At 38.9% G+C, this 20,648-nt stretch overlaps 1 protein-coding gene across 2 annotated transcripts in view; it reads right to left on the bottom strand.

Moving 5' to 3' along the window:
- Positions 1 to 20,648, bottom strand: part of KDM4C (lysine demethylase 4C) — a 443,189-nt gene that overhangs the window by 345,190 nt on the left and 77,351 nt on the right. Inside the window, exon 6 of one of the 2 annotated variants that reach the window (XM_050943102.1) lies at positions 2,885 to 2,934. In XM_050943102.1, the coding sequence (XP_050799059.1) occupies positions 2,885 to 2,934 (50 nt within the window). Of the gene's footprint in view, positions 1 to 2,884; positions 2,936 to 20,648 lie in introns of both variants that reach the window. The other variant, XM_050943101.1, reaches the window with a different exon arrangement.

Below are 20,648 nucleotides of genomic sequence, written 5' to 3' on the forward strand. Positions count from 1 at the left end.
TAAAAACTAACTATTATTATTATTAATAGTACAACTACTACTAGTTTCTAGAATTGTCTATATGATTTTAAAAGAAAGTAATTCTTGGAATTCCTTTTTAAATTTGACAGAGAATTGAACTAACCAAAACATGTGAAAAATGTGGTGGGATAGTCATCTTTAATGTCTGCTAAACTAATAGCCAATACCAAATTTTATGTTGGGATGAATAAACTTCTTATGTAGTCTATAGGACTGGTATCTCTTAGGACCTAATCCAAAAACTATTGAAGTCTACAAGAGTCTTCCTAGCATCTTCAATAGGCTTTGGCTCAAGCCTAAGAGAAAGCCCAACACAAGAGGGAAAAAATGCAAAGTCTTTACCTGCCCTGTTTCAGCCATTCAAAAAAGCTGAATTTTCAATTTTAAAAGGATAATCCTGACACAAGTAGAGCTGGGCGAAATTTTTTCTATGAATAAACTGTTTGCTGAAAAATGCAGTTTTGGCAACCCGAAACTATTTGTGACTTCATATTGAGGAGGAGGTGGCAGCAGCAACAGCAGCCTCTCTTATCCTTTAGCCTAGTGGGAGACCTGGGTTCAATTCCCTCCTCTGCCTGATGAGAAAAAAGGGATTTGAACATGGGTCTCAACTCTCAAGTGAGTGCCCTAACCGCAAGTCTATATAATATTCCAGTATCGGTCATTTTCAGTCTCTCCTGTTGAAGCTGTTCCGCTTTGTAGAAGTAATTTAATAGTAATTGGAGCCTGAACCTGTGTCTCCAACACCCTAGGTAAGTGCCCCAACAACCAGCTACAGAATCACACTCTTTCCCTGACTCAATGACTATTTATTAGAGAGACAAGGTGACTGAAGTGACGTCTTTTATGGAACCAATTTCTGCTGATGAAAGAGACCAACAGAAGTTGGTTCAATAAAAGATACTACCTCACCCACTTCATCTTTCTAATATCCTGACACCAGCACAGCTATCACCCAGCAAACAACAATTATTGACATTCATGGTGGCCATTCCTAATCATTCATAATGGCAATGAATAGTCATTGGGACAGGGAAAGAGACTGAGAAATGACTCTCCAGTTATTGTCTGTGTAGCTCGAAAGCTTGTCTCTCACGTGAATGGAATCGTCAAAGATTTTACTTGTTTAAATTGAAGAAAGTCTCTACTGAGCATGTGCACGCTGCAATTATTTTATTTTTTATAAAAGCTTACAACTTGGGCAAATTTTCACAGAGACTGCAAAAGGCACATCCCTGTCAAAGGCCACTCCCCACACCCTAACAAATTTCATGTCTCTGCTCAACCATCTGGATGCACTAGAGCAGTTTCCCAAACTTGGGACGCCACTTGTGTAGGGAAAGCCCCTGGGTGGGCTGGGCCGGTTTGTTTACCTGCCCCATCCGCAGGTCCGGCCAATCACGGCTCCCACTGGCCACGGTTTGCGGCTCCAGGCCAAATGGGAGCTGCTGGGAGCGACGGCCAGCACATCCCTCAGCCCGTGCTGCTTCCCGCAGTCCCCATTGGTCAGAAGCGGCAAACTGTGGCCATTGGGAGCCACGATCGGCTGGACCTGCGGAGGGGGCAGGTAAACAAACTGGCCCAGCCCTCTAGGGCCTTTCCCTACACAAGCGGCGTCTCAAGTTTGGGAAACACTGCACTAGAGAATTTAAAAAAAAAAAAAAAAAAAAGTCAAGACTTTAACAAGAGCAAAACAACATCTGCTTCCCTAGCCTCGCTCTTGCAAATGGCTTGACCTTTATCCTTGGGTTTTTTTTCCCTCATTTCAAACAGGAAAAAAAAAACCCAACCAGCCTGAGGCAGACACAAAATATGGAAAAATTCAGACCAAATGGTAAAAGTTTTGCCAAGTTATAAGTAACTGAACACAAGGTACAATAATGGGAAGTGTCAGACAACCTCAATAATAGGCGACGCTGCCGGTCCTTCCTATACTAAGGGTCACTTACTTCACAAATGAACTGCAGCCAACTCTATGGTGGTAAATAGCAGGCCTCAGCAATAAGGTATAATGGGATTTGGAAAGGAGAAAATGAGGAAAGCTCTCTCAACTGGAACTACAAGAGTAATTTAAAGTAGATAGAAAGTAATTAGCCAAGATGGAATTTGGCCATGGTTTAATTATCACAAATATACAGGGCATTGGTATTATGTGTCAATAATTCAGTTCAGCTATGCCACATATTACTTTTCTCAGGGACTAGTGTAGAATTAAATCAAGGGAGAATTAAACCCAAATGTATGCCTAATTGTATATGTGTGTGCAAATACCCTACCTGCACATATGCATCAGATTCTTTTGCACACACAATTTGGGTATAGACAAATATGTACATACGCTTTTGGTAATTTGCATCTGATCATGCTCTTTAAAACAAATATTTAAAAACCTATAAACAGAAATAACTTTGGCCTACGGCACCTAACTAAAACATGCTTAACTTTATTTCAAATTTAATTGGTGAAAATATCTCGAAGACCTACAGCTCATGTGGTACCAGTCCCAGAAATAGATCTAATTATTTATTTGTTTATCCATAATTCTCAACTTTAATTTGAAGACAAAATAAGTATCTATAATATGGTAAAAAAAATAAGTCAAGAAAAATATTAAGTTTTAAGAACCAAGCCTCAATTGCTTTTAAATTTCTCCTCTCCCTTCCCGCTACACACACAAATGTTTGAATAATATTCATCTACCATGTTTCAGGCATTTTAGATGCCACCATTTTAAGAAGGATGAAACCATATTAAATCAAGAGAGCAGAGATTGTAAAATGATTTTACCTGAAATCAAAGAAACTCCTGAAAATCAAGGACCTTTGAAACAAACATCTTTGATTAGAAATGTTGAAAATATTACCTTGAGCTAGTCTTTCAAGCCGTTTTCCGTGTTCTGGAGGGATCGCATACCTAAAAATTACACAAAGAAACGGATTAAATGTTTAGCACTACAATTATGAAACAATAATTCCGCATGGACAAAATATCTGAAAGAAAAGAGACTAAATATGGTTATTAATATAAAATACAGTGTAAAACAACATGAGGAAAAACTAGGAGTTGATTTACTTTTAAGAAAAAGTGATTTATTTTACTTTTAGTTTTAAAAACTGATTAGTATAATACAAATTGTAGTTTAAGAATGGTTCAGTCACCAATCCCGTCTTGAATTTCTAAAGTTTGGCAATACCTGTACGGAATTATATCTGTACACAGTTATTCCAGTTAAAAGAAATGCAGATACTTATCTCTACTTTTATTTCTAAAAAAGACTTACACATACACCAAAGCAGCATAACTTTCATACAGGATTATTTTCTTTGAATGTTTCACAAAACAAGAGTTCAACTGAAAAATATGAATTTAAGATGATTTTTTCATATTTGTTCTCTGTAGTTGAGTTACACATCAGTTTATAATTCAAAGAAATATTCATAAATTCAATATTTATCACATTGTTTATGAAAATACTGTATTTGGAAATATTTTAATCTTTTATTTCAAGAAATTTTTTAAATTTTTTTTATTAAAGTCTAGTCACAACAAAATCTGTGAGAAGAAAAAGCATTGGTGGTATCATTGTTTTTTAGTGTTTATTACAGCTTGAAAATTTAAGATTACTGTAATGCAGAAAGATTATACTCCCTTTCCTAATTCAGCAGCACATGGTATAATATAAAAATGAATTAGCATTTTGTTATTTACTTCACAGATTTACCAAAGATGTTAATTAGCTTGTAATTTTTGGATTCAATAGCATATGTGATATGTGTGCACAATCAGCTTCTATTTCACTTTACGTGTTTATGGCAGAGTTAGGTTGCATTTGATATCTTCTATGCAGAATAAACATGTGGCTTTGGTCAGGTGAAAAAATATCAGCAAGTATGTATTTTTCAGCCTAATCCATATATGAATGTTTTCAGATTGGTCCAACAGCCAAACTATATAAAGTACTTTGAAAGTAGACGTTAAACTGGCAAATAGAAAACATTTTGAACTGTTAGTTGACTGTCTGATCACTGGTGCAGGATCATCTCTTGGAAACGTTCATTAACAGTGGTTCACTCAAGCTTTTCTAACCATGACCAGTCAAAATATTGGATCATAAAATGTGGGCGTTACTTACTTCCATAAAATAATTCAGCTACATTGTCAAGCAGAATGACAACTTCAGAGAATATGTCACAGTGACTTTAACATCACTGGAAAAAGCCACCATAAAACAAAAAAGTAAGCAGCCCATAGCACAGGGGAAAAAACATTACTCACCTGACCGCAGGTAACCCTTAAACCCAAATTAAACATAAATCACCTGATCTCAATATCAAAGGTGCACTGCACTGTTCCCAGATTAAATTAGCTCTCAACCTCACAGATCTGTCCATCTGACTCAGGTCATGAGTTGTTACAGCTCTGTTCCCATGTAATTAGTTAGAGCCAAATCCAAGCAAAATCATGGCAACTTCTCTCACTGAGTTTCACCAATACTTGTGGTATAATAAAATAGATTCATAGACATGTAGGGCTGGAAGGGACCTCGAGAGGTCACTGAGTCCAGTCCCCTGCCCTCATGGCAGGACCAAATACTGTCTAGACCATCCCTGACAGACATTTATCTAACAAAATAATCCGCCCAACTCCAAAACAATCCAACTGCCTTCCTGAATTGATACTTGTGGCACTTTAGAGACTAACAAATTTTTGGGCATAAGCTTTTGTGGGCTAAAACCCACTTCATCAGAAGCACAGAGTGGAAAAAAAAAGCAGTATATATATTACAGCACATGAAAAGATGAGAATTGCCTTACCAAGTGGAGGGTCAGTGCTAATGAGGCCAATTCAATCAAGGTGGAAGTGGCCTATTCTCAACAGTTAAATTAGTTTTATAATTTAATGATCATGTGTAAGGACTATCCACACCACAAATGAAAACCAACAAGCCCCTGACCATGCAATAATTCAACATTCACTTACACAGAAAGAGAACAGAATCACATAAAGCAAATAATTAACAAGCTCTACAACCTCCCAAAAAACAGATAACCAAATTACAAAATTTACATCATTATCTATTTTAACTAAATATTGCTCCAATATCTTTTGTAAAACATTTCCCAACATAAATGTTCTTCAAACTTGGAAAATATTTCTGGTAGGAAATGTGTTACAGAAAATACTGGTTACTTTCAACTCATTTTCCATTTAAAGGTGAAAACCTGTTTTTTTTCCCTCAAGTGCTGATGGCCTAAGCTTCTTTTAACATAAATATTTGCAAATATTTTGTATCTAAATGCAGGCCTCATATAGTAACTGCCTGATATCGTCGTTATAGGAATAGTAAGATGCTTTATGTACAAATATAGGAGTGCTTTTTGATGCTAAACTAATTACTAATGTAAGCAGCTATTTAAGTATAGAATATTTCTATAAATGGAGAATTACTTACTGTCAGTGCTCAAAAATTTTTCAATCCACTCAGAATGATGAGAAAAATTATCTTTCCAAAAATTGTCACACAAAAGCCACAGCTTAAGCTCAAGTACTTAAACAAGTTATTTAATTTTTTAAACTGTTTTGATAAGAATATCAAAAGGAATACTTGACAGTAAACTTTACAAGTTATCTGGATCTTTCTTGCCACAAGAATAAAGGCAATTATAGAAACTTTGCATATGCATAAAACAATGCTTGTTCAGGAGCTGAAAGTGTCACCTAAACCAACCCCAAAGGCATGGAGCCAATGAAAGAGTAACAGCAACTAATCTGAATCTAAACAAGCCTGAAAAGAGGAACATTTACCTATAACTTCATGAAAACAAGGAGAAGGTTTTAAATAATTCTGAAGTGACCCCACCCTCACACCCTCTGCTACTCTGCTTAAGCAGCAAGCACTCCACAACTAATCCAGTTCATCACTACAAGCAAGCTGCTACAAATTTGACACCATCAGATCAGGATTAAACAAACACTGTGAATGGCTAGCCAACTACAAAAGCAGTTTCTCCTCCCTTGGTGTTCACACCTCGACTGCTAGAAGAGGCCTCACCCTCCCTGACTGAACTAACCTCCTTATTTCAGACTGATTCTTGCCTGCATATTATACCTGCCTCTGGAAATTTCCATTACATGCATCTGACAAAGTGGGAATTCACCCATGAAAGCTTATGCTCCAATACATCTGTAGTCTTTAAGGTGCCACCGGACTCATTGTTGCTTTTTATAAGAAAAACAGAGAAGACTCATGAAGAAACCAACCCAAGAAAACTTCTCCAAAACATCAGCATAGATTGATGAGAGGAGGTTAACCAAAACAATGCCAAGGAATTAGATTTCAAACTCTTGTAATGATTTTATTGGAATACTGAAATGCTGTTGTAACTTAAAAGACTAACAGTTTCTCCTATTAATCACCAGATGGTTAGGCCAGATACTGCTACAGAGGAGAAGGGGTTAAACACTGGTAAACAGAGAAACAATGGGATGAAACTGTATTTGACATTCTGAATATTGATTAACTGGCCTACCTCAAGACAGCTCCTTAAATGGCTTCTTCTAATGAATGATTTCAATATTTTCTTGGTTTAATAGGATGTAGTTAAGATCGCTTACTTTGTCAACTATAAACTCAATGATTATTTATTAATAACCAGCAGATCTGCCTTCCCTGAAACAAAGTTCCTTTGCCCATCTATACACATTCTTAGTTCTTAAAGGATATACTAAAGAATGGAGTCACAATCATTTTTGGAAATAATACATTTTGGTCTTGATACAGGAAGAGAAACGCACACCTCAGATGTTCACGTTCAGGGTTGTAATCTCTGTTAAAAGCTCTCCACAATGAGAGCTAAAGAAGAGATTGTAATAGAAATAACCAGTTTATCATTTGTGTTGTTTAGAGTTTTTTCCTTTTTTTTTAAATAATAAAAAAGCCATGGTTAATAATTGTGATTATCTTGCTTGGTTTTGAACATGGTGTGCCCTAATCTAAGCAAAAGAACCCTTGTAACGAAATACTGGAAGTCACACCAGAGTTAGCAGTAAGTGAAACAATTAGTAAGAGCTGGCCTACTATTGCTTGTTTCTCTAAACCAAATATACACAGTAATTTTTCAGATAAAATTACGTGGAGTCCAACAGTTTAAAATTTCCTCTTTCAATTCCACAAACTCAATGAAATGACTCAAGTTCTCATGGTAAATTTAAACTATACTTAAGTTCTTTGCTAAATTGGGACATTAAGTACCACGCCCACAGACAGAGGTCCAGTAAGTGGGTCTTTGCAGCGGTAGTATAATCAACCAGTCAAATGGCTTCCTTTAAGACAGTGGGCCATAACTCTCCAGTCAGCCATGAGACCAGACAGTCTTCCCAGGTGACTCCAATCAATGCCCCTGTGACACTGTGGGACAGTTCTCAAAATGGCAATCACTAAAATCAAGTCAGAATTGACCTGGATGCCTAAAGTCAAAATAGTAATCAGAATTATGTGAATTTATGATTCAGTTTCTCATAGGGTGACCAGATGTCCCGATTTTTAGAGACAGTCTCCATTTTTGGGTCTCTCTCTTACATAGGTTCCTATTATCCCCCACCCTGTCCCAATTTTTCACACTTGCCGTCTGGTCACCCTAGTTTCTCATGACCTGCCAGGACAAGTAATCAATGAGGTATACTACTAGGAAGCAAAATACACTGTGGGATACAGTATTTATTTCTAGCCCCAGTGGTTCACAAGATACTGGATCTGGAATCTATCATTTGTCTCTTAGGCTAGAAGCTGCTTCTTGGCTTTGTTCTCAGACTAAATATAGCAAGTACTGGACCACTGACCTAAGTAATTTTCAATCTCTGCTCATACATGCACAAATATCACCACTAAAATGATCAGTGCACCTTGAATTGGTTTTGGTTTAAAATGCCAAGTGGTAAGCATAGAAAAAACATGTATGTGACACTTCGGACATTTTACTATTTTGTGCATGGTAAATGTGACTCACATCTAGGATTCATCTCCCTTTCCACCCAGTCCACCTATCTTTTTTTTCCAGTTTGGAGGTCTTGAAACAACTTAAGCCCAAGCCTAGCCACATTCACTTCTATACCATATTTTGGTAATTTTATTTCTATTTCTAAATGTTAAGGAATTAAAAACTATTATAGTTTGAAAAAGCACAGTGAGTTAAGAAGCTATCACTGGAGGTTCAAGCTAGGGTTCCTATTTCTGACTTCTCTCAACCACAACCCCTCATTCACATATACACTTAACCACTACTCAGTGGGCCCCATTAAAATATAAGAAGATTCTTCTATCAAGATGGCCAGCATCCACAAGTTACCACGGTTGTAACAGAGCTCATGCCCACTTCAGAAGTACTGTAAATGGAAATGACCACGGGGAGAGACTTTCAACTTTATTCTGCTCACTTTATTGCAGCTTTAGTAGCATCTCATTATCTTCCTAAAATTGAATCTCTTTCTCTCCATGTTTGTCCTGGCAAACTGCTTATATGTCTCTGTGTCCTCTATCCCATATTATACACACAGCAGTGTGTACACTATAATTTAAAATATATGCTCACATCTTTCACAGGCCAAGGCAGACAAATTACTGTATATAGTGCTATATATTGTACTGTAAATTAAACTACATAACTCCATGAAGTACAACCAAAAGTGTTAGTACTCTACAGAAAACTAAAGTTCCTATTAAAGAACACACTGTCTGTATCTCACACACAGTCTCTCTGTGTCACACTCACCTCTCAACGCATACTTGAATTGTTGTTCTTACTTGGTACTTCCTGCAATGCACATATATTCTCTGTAATTTTATTATTTCAAAGTGTGTTATTTTAGTGTTTTGACTGGTCTGTGCATTTCATAATTTTTATTTCTCTTACACCACGAAAGCTTATGCTCATATACATTTGTTCGTCTAAGGTGACACAAGTACTCCTGTTCTTTTATTCTTTGAGTAGTAAGTTCTAAAATGCCTAACCTCTCCTGGCTGGGGCAAGTAGCCCTATGGTAACTTTTTAAACACATATATTAAATCTAGGTTTTTTTGTTTCTACTGGTGGCGCACACCTGCACATACCTCAGTGCACAACACAAAATTTATTCCATACGTGGATGGAAAAAATTAGAGGGATTATATTACTCTTGGGATATGACTTTTTCTACAACATTTGCATGTAGGCTGGAATTTGTCCTTAGTCTAGGATTTCTCTCTCCTTGCCTCGGGGATTTTGTAGTAATGACTTTTAACACTCAAGCGTCTGTTTATAGTTTCTAAGCTAGCATCAGGTTTTTCAAGCTTGTTAAGTTGCTCTAGGTTCTGCTGTTTCATCAGCTCAGGCTGCTTTGCTCTGCGTATAGCTGTGGCTAAGGTTAAATCTCTTTACAACTGTGGGTGCTGTGAAAAGTTTATCTGTTACCGAACAATCCGCCTGTCTGATATATTCATGTTTTGCATTCCCAAAAAAAATCAGTTTTCAGCCAATATATGCAGAGCTGTTATAAAACATTCACCGTTTCCCCCGGTTCTTGAACTCTCTGGTGGAAACATGCTCTTTTATAAACCACATTTCTCTCAGGTATAAAGTATGCATCAAACATAGCCAGAACCCTTTCATAATAAGCTTTTTGACTATCTTCAGTCAAGTCAAAGGATTTAAAGACACGCTCTGCTTGCTTCCTCACAGCATAAAGAAGATACCTGCATATTTCCACTCTCTTTATGGTGCTTGGGATCAATGCAAAATCTTGCAAAATATTTTTTTCAGTCTATCCATACTGAAGGTTTGTCGAAGCTGAAGTTCTCTGGGGCACTGAAGAACGGCATTTTGATGACATCCTGCTACCTTTATTGCTTTGTTCCATATGTTTCTGTTCTTAGGTTATTCCTCACACCACACCACGTACGTCGTCCCAGACACTGACTGGTCACAGAGCTTGCTTATATGCACCAAATGTTTTCATCACAAGATCCTTTAATGATCTGTAAAGTCTGGTATATATTTGTTTAAATAAAAGTATTTTACACACACTGCCACCTACTGTAAAATATAATTGTGTAAAAATATAATTAGGAAGGCCAAAAAAGAATTTGAAGTACACCTAGCCAAAGACTCAAGAAAGTAATAGCAAGGAAAAAAAATGTTAAGTACATCAGAAACGGGAAGCCTGCTAAACAGCCAGTGTGGCCACTGGACGATCAAGATGCTAAAGGAGCACTCAAGAATGCTAAGGCCATTGCAGAGAAACTAAATTAATTATTTGCACTAGTCTTCATGGTTGATTAATGCACATTGGAAAACATAATCCCAACTATACCTATAAAATGATGGAGTCTAAATTAGCTGTTACCACTCAAAAAAGAGATCTTGGAATCATTGTGAATAGTTTTTTGAAAACATCTACTCAATGTGCAGTGGTAGTCAAAAAAGCAAACAGAATGTTGGGGATCATTAAGAAAGGGATAGATAATAAGACAGAAAATATCATATTGCCTCTATATAAATCCATGGTATGCTCATCTCTTGAATACTGCATGCAGATGTGGTCGCCCCATCTCAAAAAAGATGTATTGGAATTGGAAAAGGTTCAGAAAAAGGCAACAAAAATGATTAGGTGTATGGAATGGCTGCCATATGAGGAGCGATTAGTAAGACTGGGACTTTTCAGCTTGGAATAGAGACAACAAAGGGGGATATGATAGAGGTCTATAAAATCATGACTGGTGTGGAGAAAGTAAATAAGTAAGTGTTACTTAGTGCTTCTCACAACATAGGAACTAGAGGCTACCATATGAAATTAATAGGAAACAGGTTTAAAACAAACAAAAGGAAGTATTTTCTCATACAACGCACAGTCAACCTGTGGAACTCTTTGCCAGAGGATGCTGTGAAGGCCAAGACTATATCTAGTTCTTTTTTTGAACACTGATAAATTCATGGAGGATAGGTCCATCAATGGCTATTGGCCAGCATGGGCAGGGATGTCCCTAGTCTCTGTTTGCCAGAAGCTGGGAATAGGTGACAGGGGATAGATCACTTGATGATTTTCTGTTCTGTTCATTCCCTCTGGGGCACCATTGGCCACTCTCGGAAGACAGGACACTGAGCTAGATGGACCTTTGGTCTTATCCAGTATGGCAGTTCTTAACGCCATAATACAGTTAAGCATTCCTTGACTAAACCAGTGAACCCAGAGTACACTGTTGCCACAGAGACAACAAATAGGTGTATATTTTGCAGGTGCCCTGAAGGGAGGGAACTAGACACTTAAATGTAACCCAGTGGAATGTGTAAATTGTTAGCCTGCAGAGGGAAAGAGCAGGGCTCGCAGAGCCTGGAGTGGAGTGCCTGTGTTCCTAGTAAGTGGGGAGAATTTCCCTGGTGGGGCACAAACAGAACTCCCTCCCACTGTAAACAGATGGTAGTAATTCACCCTGGATAACCGGAGTAACCCTAAAAAAGTGTCACAGTGTCCCCTTCTAGATTGTTTTTGTTTATCTTTTATATGAGTGAATTTATAACTTTGCCCACTGCCCACATGACCCTCTGCCCAACATAAAGAAGACTGAGTTCTACTTTGCAATTAACAATTACAATATTTCTGCTGTGCCTGTTTGTAACTTAAGTCAGCCACTTAGGGAAGAGAAAAATATCATGTATGTTACGTAATCCAAGAACCGGCTCATTCATCTCAGCCTGGAGTCCAGGCTCTAGTGCTAGGAATATTCAATCCTTCGAAGAAAGCTGGGAAAGTACCTGAGGAAGTTCTCAAATGAAAGGTGTGTGTACATATATTTTCAAAATGGACTAAAAATGCATTGGTAGCCAGTGCAATCCCATATGGTAAGACTGAGACTTTATGTTTCACCCTGTGTAAGTGACAGTCCATAGTTGTGCCATTGTGTTTAGCAGCCAAGGAGAGCAGGTGCCTGGCTCCTGAGACATTCTCTCCCTTTTGTAGAATGCTTAATAATAGAGTAAGGGTATGTCTACATCTACAATTTTGCAGCGCTGGTTGTTACAGCTGTATTAGTACAGCTGTATAGGGCCAGCGCTGCAGAGTGGCCACACTTACAGCAACCAGCGCTGCAAGTGGTGTTAGATGTGGCCACACTGCAGCACTGTTGGGCGGCTTCAAGGGGGGTTCGGGGAACGCGAGAGCAAACCGGGGAAGGAGACCTGCTTCCCCGCGGTTTGCTCTCGCGTTCCCCGAACCCCCGAGCAAGCAGGTCTCCTTCCCCGCGGTTTGCTCTCGCGTTCCCCGAACCCCCCTGCAAACCGTGGGGAAGGAGACCTGCTTGCTCGAGGGTTCAGGGAACGCGAGAGCAAACCGGGGAAGGAGACCTGCTTGCACGGGGGTTCGGGGAACGCGAGAGCAAACCGCGGGGAAGGAGGTCTCCTTCCCCGGTTTGCTCTCGCGTTCCCCGAACCCCCCTGCAAACCGCGGGGAAGGAGACCCGCTTGGGGGGGGATTCGGAGAACACCGGAGCAAACCACGGGGAAGGAGACCTGCTTGATTACCAGAGAGGCTTCCTCAGGTATGCTGGGATACCTGCTTATTCCACGGAGGTCAAGAAAAGCGCTGGTAAGTGTCTACACTTGATTACCAGCGCTGGATCACCAGCGCTGGATCCTCTACACCCGAGACAAAATGGGAGTATGGCCAGCGCTGCAAACAGGGAGTTGCAGCGCTGGTGATACCCTGCAGATGTGTACACCTCCTAAGTTGCAGCGCTGTAACCCCCTCACCAGCGCTGCAACTTTGTGATGTAGACAAGCCCTAAGGATCACACTGCAACATTCAAAGGAACTGATTAATCAGGAGGCAAGACTGCATTGTGAGGAAAAAAGAAAATTAAAAGAGAGAAACCAGAAAGGTAGACAGACCACTGGAACCACAGCCCTCAGGTTTCTGTAAACTACCTTTGTGTGACGTCTACCATTCATAAGAGAGGAAGGCAAAAAATCTTGGGCTCTTTCACTTAATTTCTGGGTTTCTTCAGGGTCTCACGTCGTATCTCCAGTTCCTGTTTAATGTATAGTAATGGATGCTTTATAGAAATTCTTGTGCATTTGTTTGTGACTCTTTTCGATTTTGTTAAATTTTCTCTTCCCCGCTGTTCTCCCCAGGACTCATCAGGGAATGCCAGGAGAAGGAACACCACTGCTCTCCCCAGCCAACTGCAATGCTGACTAGGCCAAGAATGAACCTACCACAATCCTCTCATGATCTCTTATGTGTGCTCTTTTCAAATTCTGGAAATGCTCCAGACACTGAAGTAAATTTTGCTGTGTTCTGTTTGATCTTTAGCTCTAGGTTACATTATTTAATAATGACAGTTAGGTCAGAGGGCAGCATCTCGAGGAACTTCGCTTTGCCTTGCATTATGTCACCCTCCTTTTCCATTCATTTTTAGCCCTTCCATAGCATAAAACTAAATTTATCTATAAAACAAACAATGCAACTGTAGATATTGTCATCTATGTGATTAAAGTATATCTTCATGTTATTTTGGACGTTGATAAACAAGTCTTAATATTTGCTGCCATAAAATCCATTTGCTTTAAATTGAATACCTTTATTCTGCTCAACCATTAATGTTTGTAATTATATAGCACAAGTTACTTTAATTTTTCTTAACTTTAAGGTATGTTGTTTTGTACCTTATGTTAAAGGTTGTAAAATTAAAATGTTGATTTGAGGAAATAAAATGTAGTGTAATATGTTTAGTAATATTTTACTTTCTGCGATGACATTTGTTTTCTATAGCAATATTTTGCTGCATAATTAATGCCTTATATATTCAGCAATATTTAGGTTAAAAATTAGTGGTGCTATTTTTGTATAAATCAAACCTAGGCTCCTTAGCTTTCCATAATGCCTATGACATTTACCAGATTCATATTCTAGCTTTTATTAAACAAAGGCATCAAGTTGAGTCTGCAGAAACCTTAGTCTGAATCCATTTGGGTTGGGTCTGGAGAAAGATTTAAGAGGTACGTTGTTAGAGAATGTTATTTAACATGTTCTAACTAACACTTTCTAAAATTGTAGATAGCGGAATACTTGCAAGCTTCAGCCTGTCCAGTTTACACACGTTAAAGATTACCCTGCCTTGTCTACACTAGAATTTTAGAATATGTTAAGACATGTTTAAGATAAGGCCCTTATAAAATGTGAAAGTGCCACACGAAATTAGAGAAAAGTTAATAGTAAAAAAAAAGTGAGGGAAAAACCTACTGTCCAAGACACTGTTTGTATAAAATTTCTATATCCAAGTTTGCTCCAATTTGAAAATTCTGATTAAAAGAAAGAGGAGAAATCCCATCAAAGTGAAAGTTTATTCAGAAGAACAGTGACCTGTAGGGCAGTAAACATTCACTAATTGAAAGAAAATCATCCCAGAAGTCAGAGCAGAGGGCAAAGATGGTTCCACAAAGTGCTCTGGCCATTGCTTAACCACTGGTAACCTCTGCTGTAGCAATCATGGGATGCATGCTATAGTGAGGTATATCCAGTCAGTCTATGCTGCATGCTGCCCTTGAAAAGCTGGCATATTTCACTTCCATAGCAAGGAAATCATTTACCTTCCCCTACATTCTCTGTAAACCCAGTGACAGCTGTCATAGACTGCAGCATAGTGACCAACTAAGTCATACTGCCAATACCAAGTAATGTTCAGAGCTACCAAGAACACTGAGATTTAGGCCAAACTTTCCAACAGATCCTTAGTCTCTGTTTCCCAAGAAGGAAACTTGCAGTATATTTTACCTCTCCTCAAAGCCACAACTCTATGATGGCAAGTGCCTCATTTTCATGCACAAAGATCAGGATATGAGCTATAGTTGCAAATATAGAGGCTTTAAAAATATGGCAGTTTCGTTAGGAAAACATGCTTCCCATGAATTCTGAGCTGACTCCTTACAGTATTCTACAAACTAATAACATACACTAGAACCCTAAAGATACAAACACCAGAGTTATGGACTTACTGGTCACCCAGACATCATCAATCAGGCAGCAGAGGAGATAAAAAATCCCCCCAGCAAATACTGTACTGCCTCAGGACTTTAGCCCTGGGGCTCACAGCTTCAGCCACAGGGTGGTTGGGGCTGCAGCTGCAAGGTCAAGGGGGTTCAGCTTTGGGGGAGGGGAGGCGTGGGGGAACGGCTGGGAGCTTCTAACCCTTGAGAGCAAGACCGGGGGGAGTGCTGAGGCTTGGTCTTCAGCCACATGGGGGGTGCCCAGGCTCAGGGCTTCAGTCCCATGAATCTGTTCCAGCTTCAGCCCCACAGGGATCACCAGGGCTCGGGGCTTTAGCAATGAGGAGAGCACCGTTCTCAGCCACAGAGCTTCCTCGTAGCTCAAATCCTGATTTTCATCTCCCCCCCCCCCCCCCCCCCCCCCGCGCAGGGCAGAAGCTGGGAATGGAGTCACGGGGCTAAAGCCCCAAGCCTCTGCATGCCCACACACACACACATACATCTAAAGCCCTAAGCCCTCGTGCTCCCAGGGGGCAGAAGCCCTGAGGCCCCCACTGGGAGCCCTAGCCCCCTACCCCCACCCTGTAGTTGCAGCCCCAACTCCCCTGTGACTGAAGTACCTACAGTCTTGTTCAGAGTTACAGACCATTTTCAGAGTTATGGACAACCTCCATTCCTGAGGTGTCCGTAACCGAGGTTCTGCTGTACTGAGGAACCCAGCAACAGACAAAAGGAGAGGCAAACAAATGCAAATTTCAAAACAGTTTCTGAGAACATGAGACTGGTGCATCCTTTCATTGACATGTACTGAACTGGCTTCCACACTTGCTTACCTCTCCTTTGTCCCAGAAACCACAGGCAGAAAAACAAGACACCAGGAATGCAGTTTAACTAGGCTGCAACTCAAATAAGTTGCATCTGACGAAGTGGGTATTTACCCACGAAAGCTCATGCTCCAAAACGTCTGTTAGTCTATAAGGTACCACAGGACTCTTTGCTGCTTTTACGGATCCAGACTAACACGGCTACCCCTCTGATACTTAACTCAAATAAGGTAAGACAGCTAGGCAATTAGAATAAACAGACAGGGTTTTGCACTGAGAAGTACAAAGTCATTACATGAATAAAGAAAAAAAAATGGCAGAGAAGTCCAGCTTGTAAGAAAGTTGATTTTTAAAATGCCAAAACTAATAGTGACCATAAAATATTTTTATAGGAATGGTGGGTGATAGTGTAAGAAACTAGGCAGATTTTTGTAATTTAAGGTTAATTTTTCTTTATGTTTTGGGATGTAGTTATATGCACTAACACAAAAGAAATGAGTTTTAATTGTTCCAGATATTATAGCCAAAGAACATATTTTTGTAATATATATTGGCTATTACTAGTACCATTTTTACCTTAACTTGTAGTGCTACTGTAAGTCTAAAACGGATTATTTTGGAGATGTTATGTTCATTCAGAACCTTTCATTACTTTTTCTATAGCCCACTGATCAGCGAACGTGATTGCTCAGGAGAGTGCTAATTAGTATTTGGAGGCTTTCAGCTCTAGTTAATCATTTCCAACGTAATCATGCTTACGGATGGAGAGTTGTTCACACATGATGTGTGTCTGCAGGCCTATGTAAAATGAGAGGGGGATTTCATTACTTCTCCAAACAATCAAAGAGCCACAACTGGTCCATGTCATTAAGAATATCAACAGAATAGTCAAAGAATGACTTTTCATAGAGAGTGAAAAACCTCTGGCCCCTCAAGGTCAGCGATGAGGTCTGTTTACAGGACAGGGGAGAAAGCTTCCATTGCTGATGTCTGTGCTGTATCTGTTTTATGGATAAAATGAGGACTTCACTCTTCAGTACTGTCAATACAGCATTTTCATGGGCATTACATTTTGACGAGGAGGAGGAAAACAGCTGGCTGAAATTGTGGCGTTCTAGACTCTACTCATAAAAATCTAGACTCTAGTGACTGTCATAAATGGCAGTGCAGTTAGTAGCTTCGGCTTGTCTACACTACCCGCCAAATAGGTGGGCAGTCATCAATCCAGCAGGGGTCAATTTATCGTGTCTAGTATAGATGCAATAAGTCGACCTCTGAGCGCTCTCCTGTCAACTCCGGTACTCCACCAGAACAAGAAGCTCAAGTGGAGTCAATGGGAGAGCATCAGCTGTCAACTTACCACAGTGAAGACACCATGGTAAGTAGATCTAAGTATGTCGACTTCAGCTACGCTATTCACATAGCTGAAGCTGCGTATTTTAGATTGACCCCACACAGTAGTGTAGAAAAGCAGCTAGGGAACACACTCCTTAATCTTGTAGGAAGTAAAGGCTTCCACATAGTTGTCTTAACCTTGCTATAAAATGTATTCTTGAAACAGTTCAGAACTCTACACGTTGCCCAACTAACAAAACTTTCAGTATTAACACTTGATTTGCAATTCAGAGCCCATACCTGTAGCACCTTTATGGAAACTCAGAAGCCAACTACTGTGTGCATGTAACTATCAGCTGACAAAAGGCTTGCTTTTCCAAGTCACAGATGATTTGCCCTTAAGGCCAGGGTAGAAAATTTTCATTCGTTTGCCTGTGCTTAGCATAAGCATCATTCTATGCTTGTCAGTATTGTTCCCTTTTCTCTTTTCACAAGAATTAAGTTCAACATGAAAAATTTAAAAGGAGAAAGTTCTGACATCCCAAAAAAGTAGATCAGTCCTCAGGAGAATATCCCATAGGGTTGGAAAAGTCCCAGAGAAGGAATTCAGAGCAATGTTAGCTGTTTACGCAGTATGCGCCACTAAAAAAAGATGCAAGTATGTATGAGGCTCCTGTGTGTGAAAGTCTGCATCATCATCATCACACATTCTGCCCACTTAAATTCATTATATGGGCACTAGCATGAAGGAATCTTTATAAAACTATGTCGCAAAGGCTGAAAGGTATTATATAAGCTACAATAAACCTGCTGAAGTTATTCATGATTAGAAGAAGAAAGTCATAAGTAAACTACTCAGGCCTAACAATTATATACTAAGCTAAGAGGAGACTGCTGTTTTAGCAGTGTGTTTTCAGGAAAAAGTTTTTTAAAAAAACAGCAAATTCCAAAGATTACGCAGCTCCTAACAAAAACAGATGAATTTAAATTCACATGCAATTTGGTAGAACCCAAAAAGAGTCAGAATAAGAGATTTATTATATTGAACAACTTTAGCCAGAAGTTTGTTTGGCACTTTCACCAAAAAAACCATGAGTTGAATGAACAACTGCACTATCCCTTTATCCATAGAATTGGTCACTCTAAGCCAGAGCAGAGGGACATCAGTGAAGCACTTTTGTACTATGAGTTTTATTAGGAGTTGTATTACTTTTGCGAGTTTGTATTACGAGTGTACTTTTGTACTACGAGTTTTAACCCAAATCCTAATAAAAATAATTGGGCAATCTTATGTACTGGTAATAATAAACCTACAAACGCAGATTAAACATTCTGTAGGAATCCAGGACACTTTGGTAAGTCCCTATGTAGGAAATGAGAAACTATAATGCCTTGCATGGATAGTTTTTATGCAATTAAAAATGTTAAAATAGTCTTAACATTAAATACTTTTATAGTGAATTTTCATTTACTGGACAGTGTTCTTCATTAAGTCCATTTTACAAATCTTACCCAAGCAATTAAAGAAATGGAGGAATGTCACTCATTTTAATTTTTGTGCTATGTGATAAGTACTTTATTTTGCACTGAAAGTTATACAAGTGTAGCAGTCATTAAATTGGAAATTAAATCTATATTTATTTAGTATTAAAACAAATTTCACATATTGCAAACCACCATCTGGTGACTATATGTGGAAGGAAAATTGTTGATCTGTGAAGAATGCCCAGATAATTGTAATTGTTTTCAATAAAAATTATAGAGAAGCTGTCTATCTGGTTTAAATGCAACATGGTTTTTAAAAATAGAACTATTCATAGTAATAATGCAAACACATAGATGAAACAAAGAATGATCAAATTTTCAAAATGTGTTTTACCACATAAAAAATGTAACAACTAAATGACAATATGGGCATCAGGCTGATGTGAAACAGCCTTTTGTGTTCACTCAATTATTCTTATCTTTGTAACAAGAAACTGGATATAAAAGCAGTAGAGTTCCATGGTTACTAAAGCAGATATTTCCACAGATAGTGAAAAATGCCATTAGATTCAAGCTAATTCAATGCGACATTTTACCATGCTACTGCACTTTAATACTAGTTTATGTGATGATGGAAAGTGGGGGGGAATAAAACAACTGAGGATTTCTTTGGTATGACTAGCATTAAAAAATTCCAAAGCTTTAATTCAGTTAAAATTTGTTAAACTAACTTTAAAGTCATTGGCTGATGATTAGCGTAGTTCATCATCCTCCACATGTTATCCAAGCAGTTGTTTCAGTCTAATTCTACATCACTGGTCCGTCCAATACCCACTCCCAACCTCTCTCTGTCCACTGAGCAATATGAACAGTTTGCCACACTATCCCTTTAGAAAAATCAGTATCACTCACCTGACTGCTTTGAGCCTAGGCACCTCACTGTCTCTTGGTTCACCTACAAAGTGACATCCTTTCATTTCATGTATCTTTTCCCATCCATCCCAATATTGTCCTCAACAAAATCTCATCCATGAGCAAAAACCTTGTTATTGGACTCCCTTCCAACCTCAAGTTTTGTCTTCTGACTCCTTATGATCACTGTTCTTAAAAAGCACTGCACTTTCTGTAACTTTCCAGGTCTTTTTCAAAACTGCTATTAGCTCTTTAAACAAAAATATCTCATTTGATCATTTCTTGCTCATCAAAAGATATCCAGTTTCAAAGTCAATTCCTCAGCAAAGTTCGGGAGAAGGTAACCCTCTCTCACCATTCCAACCACCTTCTCCAGCACAACATGTCTGTCTGATTGACTTCAAACTAGGCGTTGACCCTTTTACAGTGAGACGGCCCTTCTACAGATAAATTAGTAAACCAATACTTTTGCTTATGATGTTTCCCTTCCCACTTGATGGTTGTGACTTTTGGTGTTACTTATCACACCCCTGCCTAAGAATTCTAACAAGAAACCAGTGTGTTCAATAATCTTCTTCTCTAATTTGAATTCAACCATTTCCTTCATTCATGAAAGATGTACATGTTACTTCCACTCTACGCGCTAAAGAGCGTCTCAGGTTTCTATCCTTTGCTCTATTGGCTCCCACACACATTTTTTGTCAGCTACAAAAGTTGACTAATGAACAGATTCTACATGATTCTTTTCTCTATTTGACATGTCATTGCTATCAATTGTGTATATCAATTCTGTATCGATGACTCCCAGCTCCTACCCATGTCACCTTTCTGTCTCTCGGTTTTCCCATTTATGAAGTCCTTTGAGATCTACTGATGAAAAGCACTATATAAGAGAGGTTTGATTGATGATGATGATTATGATGATGATGATTCCCTGCTTTCTTGCCTTAATTCTGTCAGCTGCTGGTTACACCAAAGCATCCTATTCCTGAAGGACTGAAATGTCCTGCAGGGACTTTTACTCTTTCTGAGAGACATGCCCACATTTGCTCCCCTATGT

This window comes from Gopherus flavomarginatus, chromosome 3 (assembly GCF_025201925.1).
Source record: "Gopherus flavomarginatus isolate rGopFla2 chromosome 3, rGopFla2.mat.asm, whole genome shotgun sequence".
Classification (NCBI taxonomy): domain Eukaryota; kingdom Metazoa; phylum Chordata; order Testudines; family Testudinidae; genus Gopherus; species Gopherus flavomarginatus.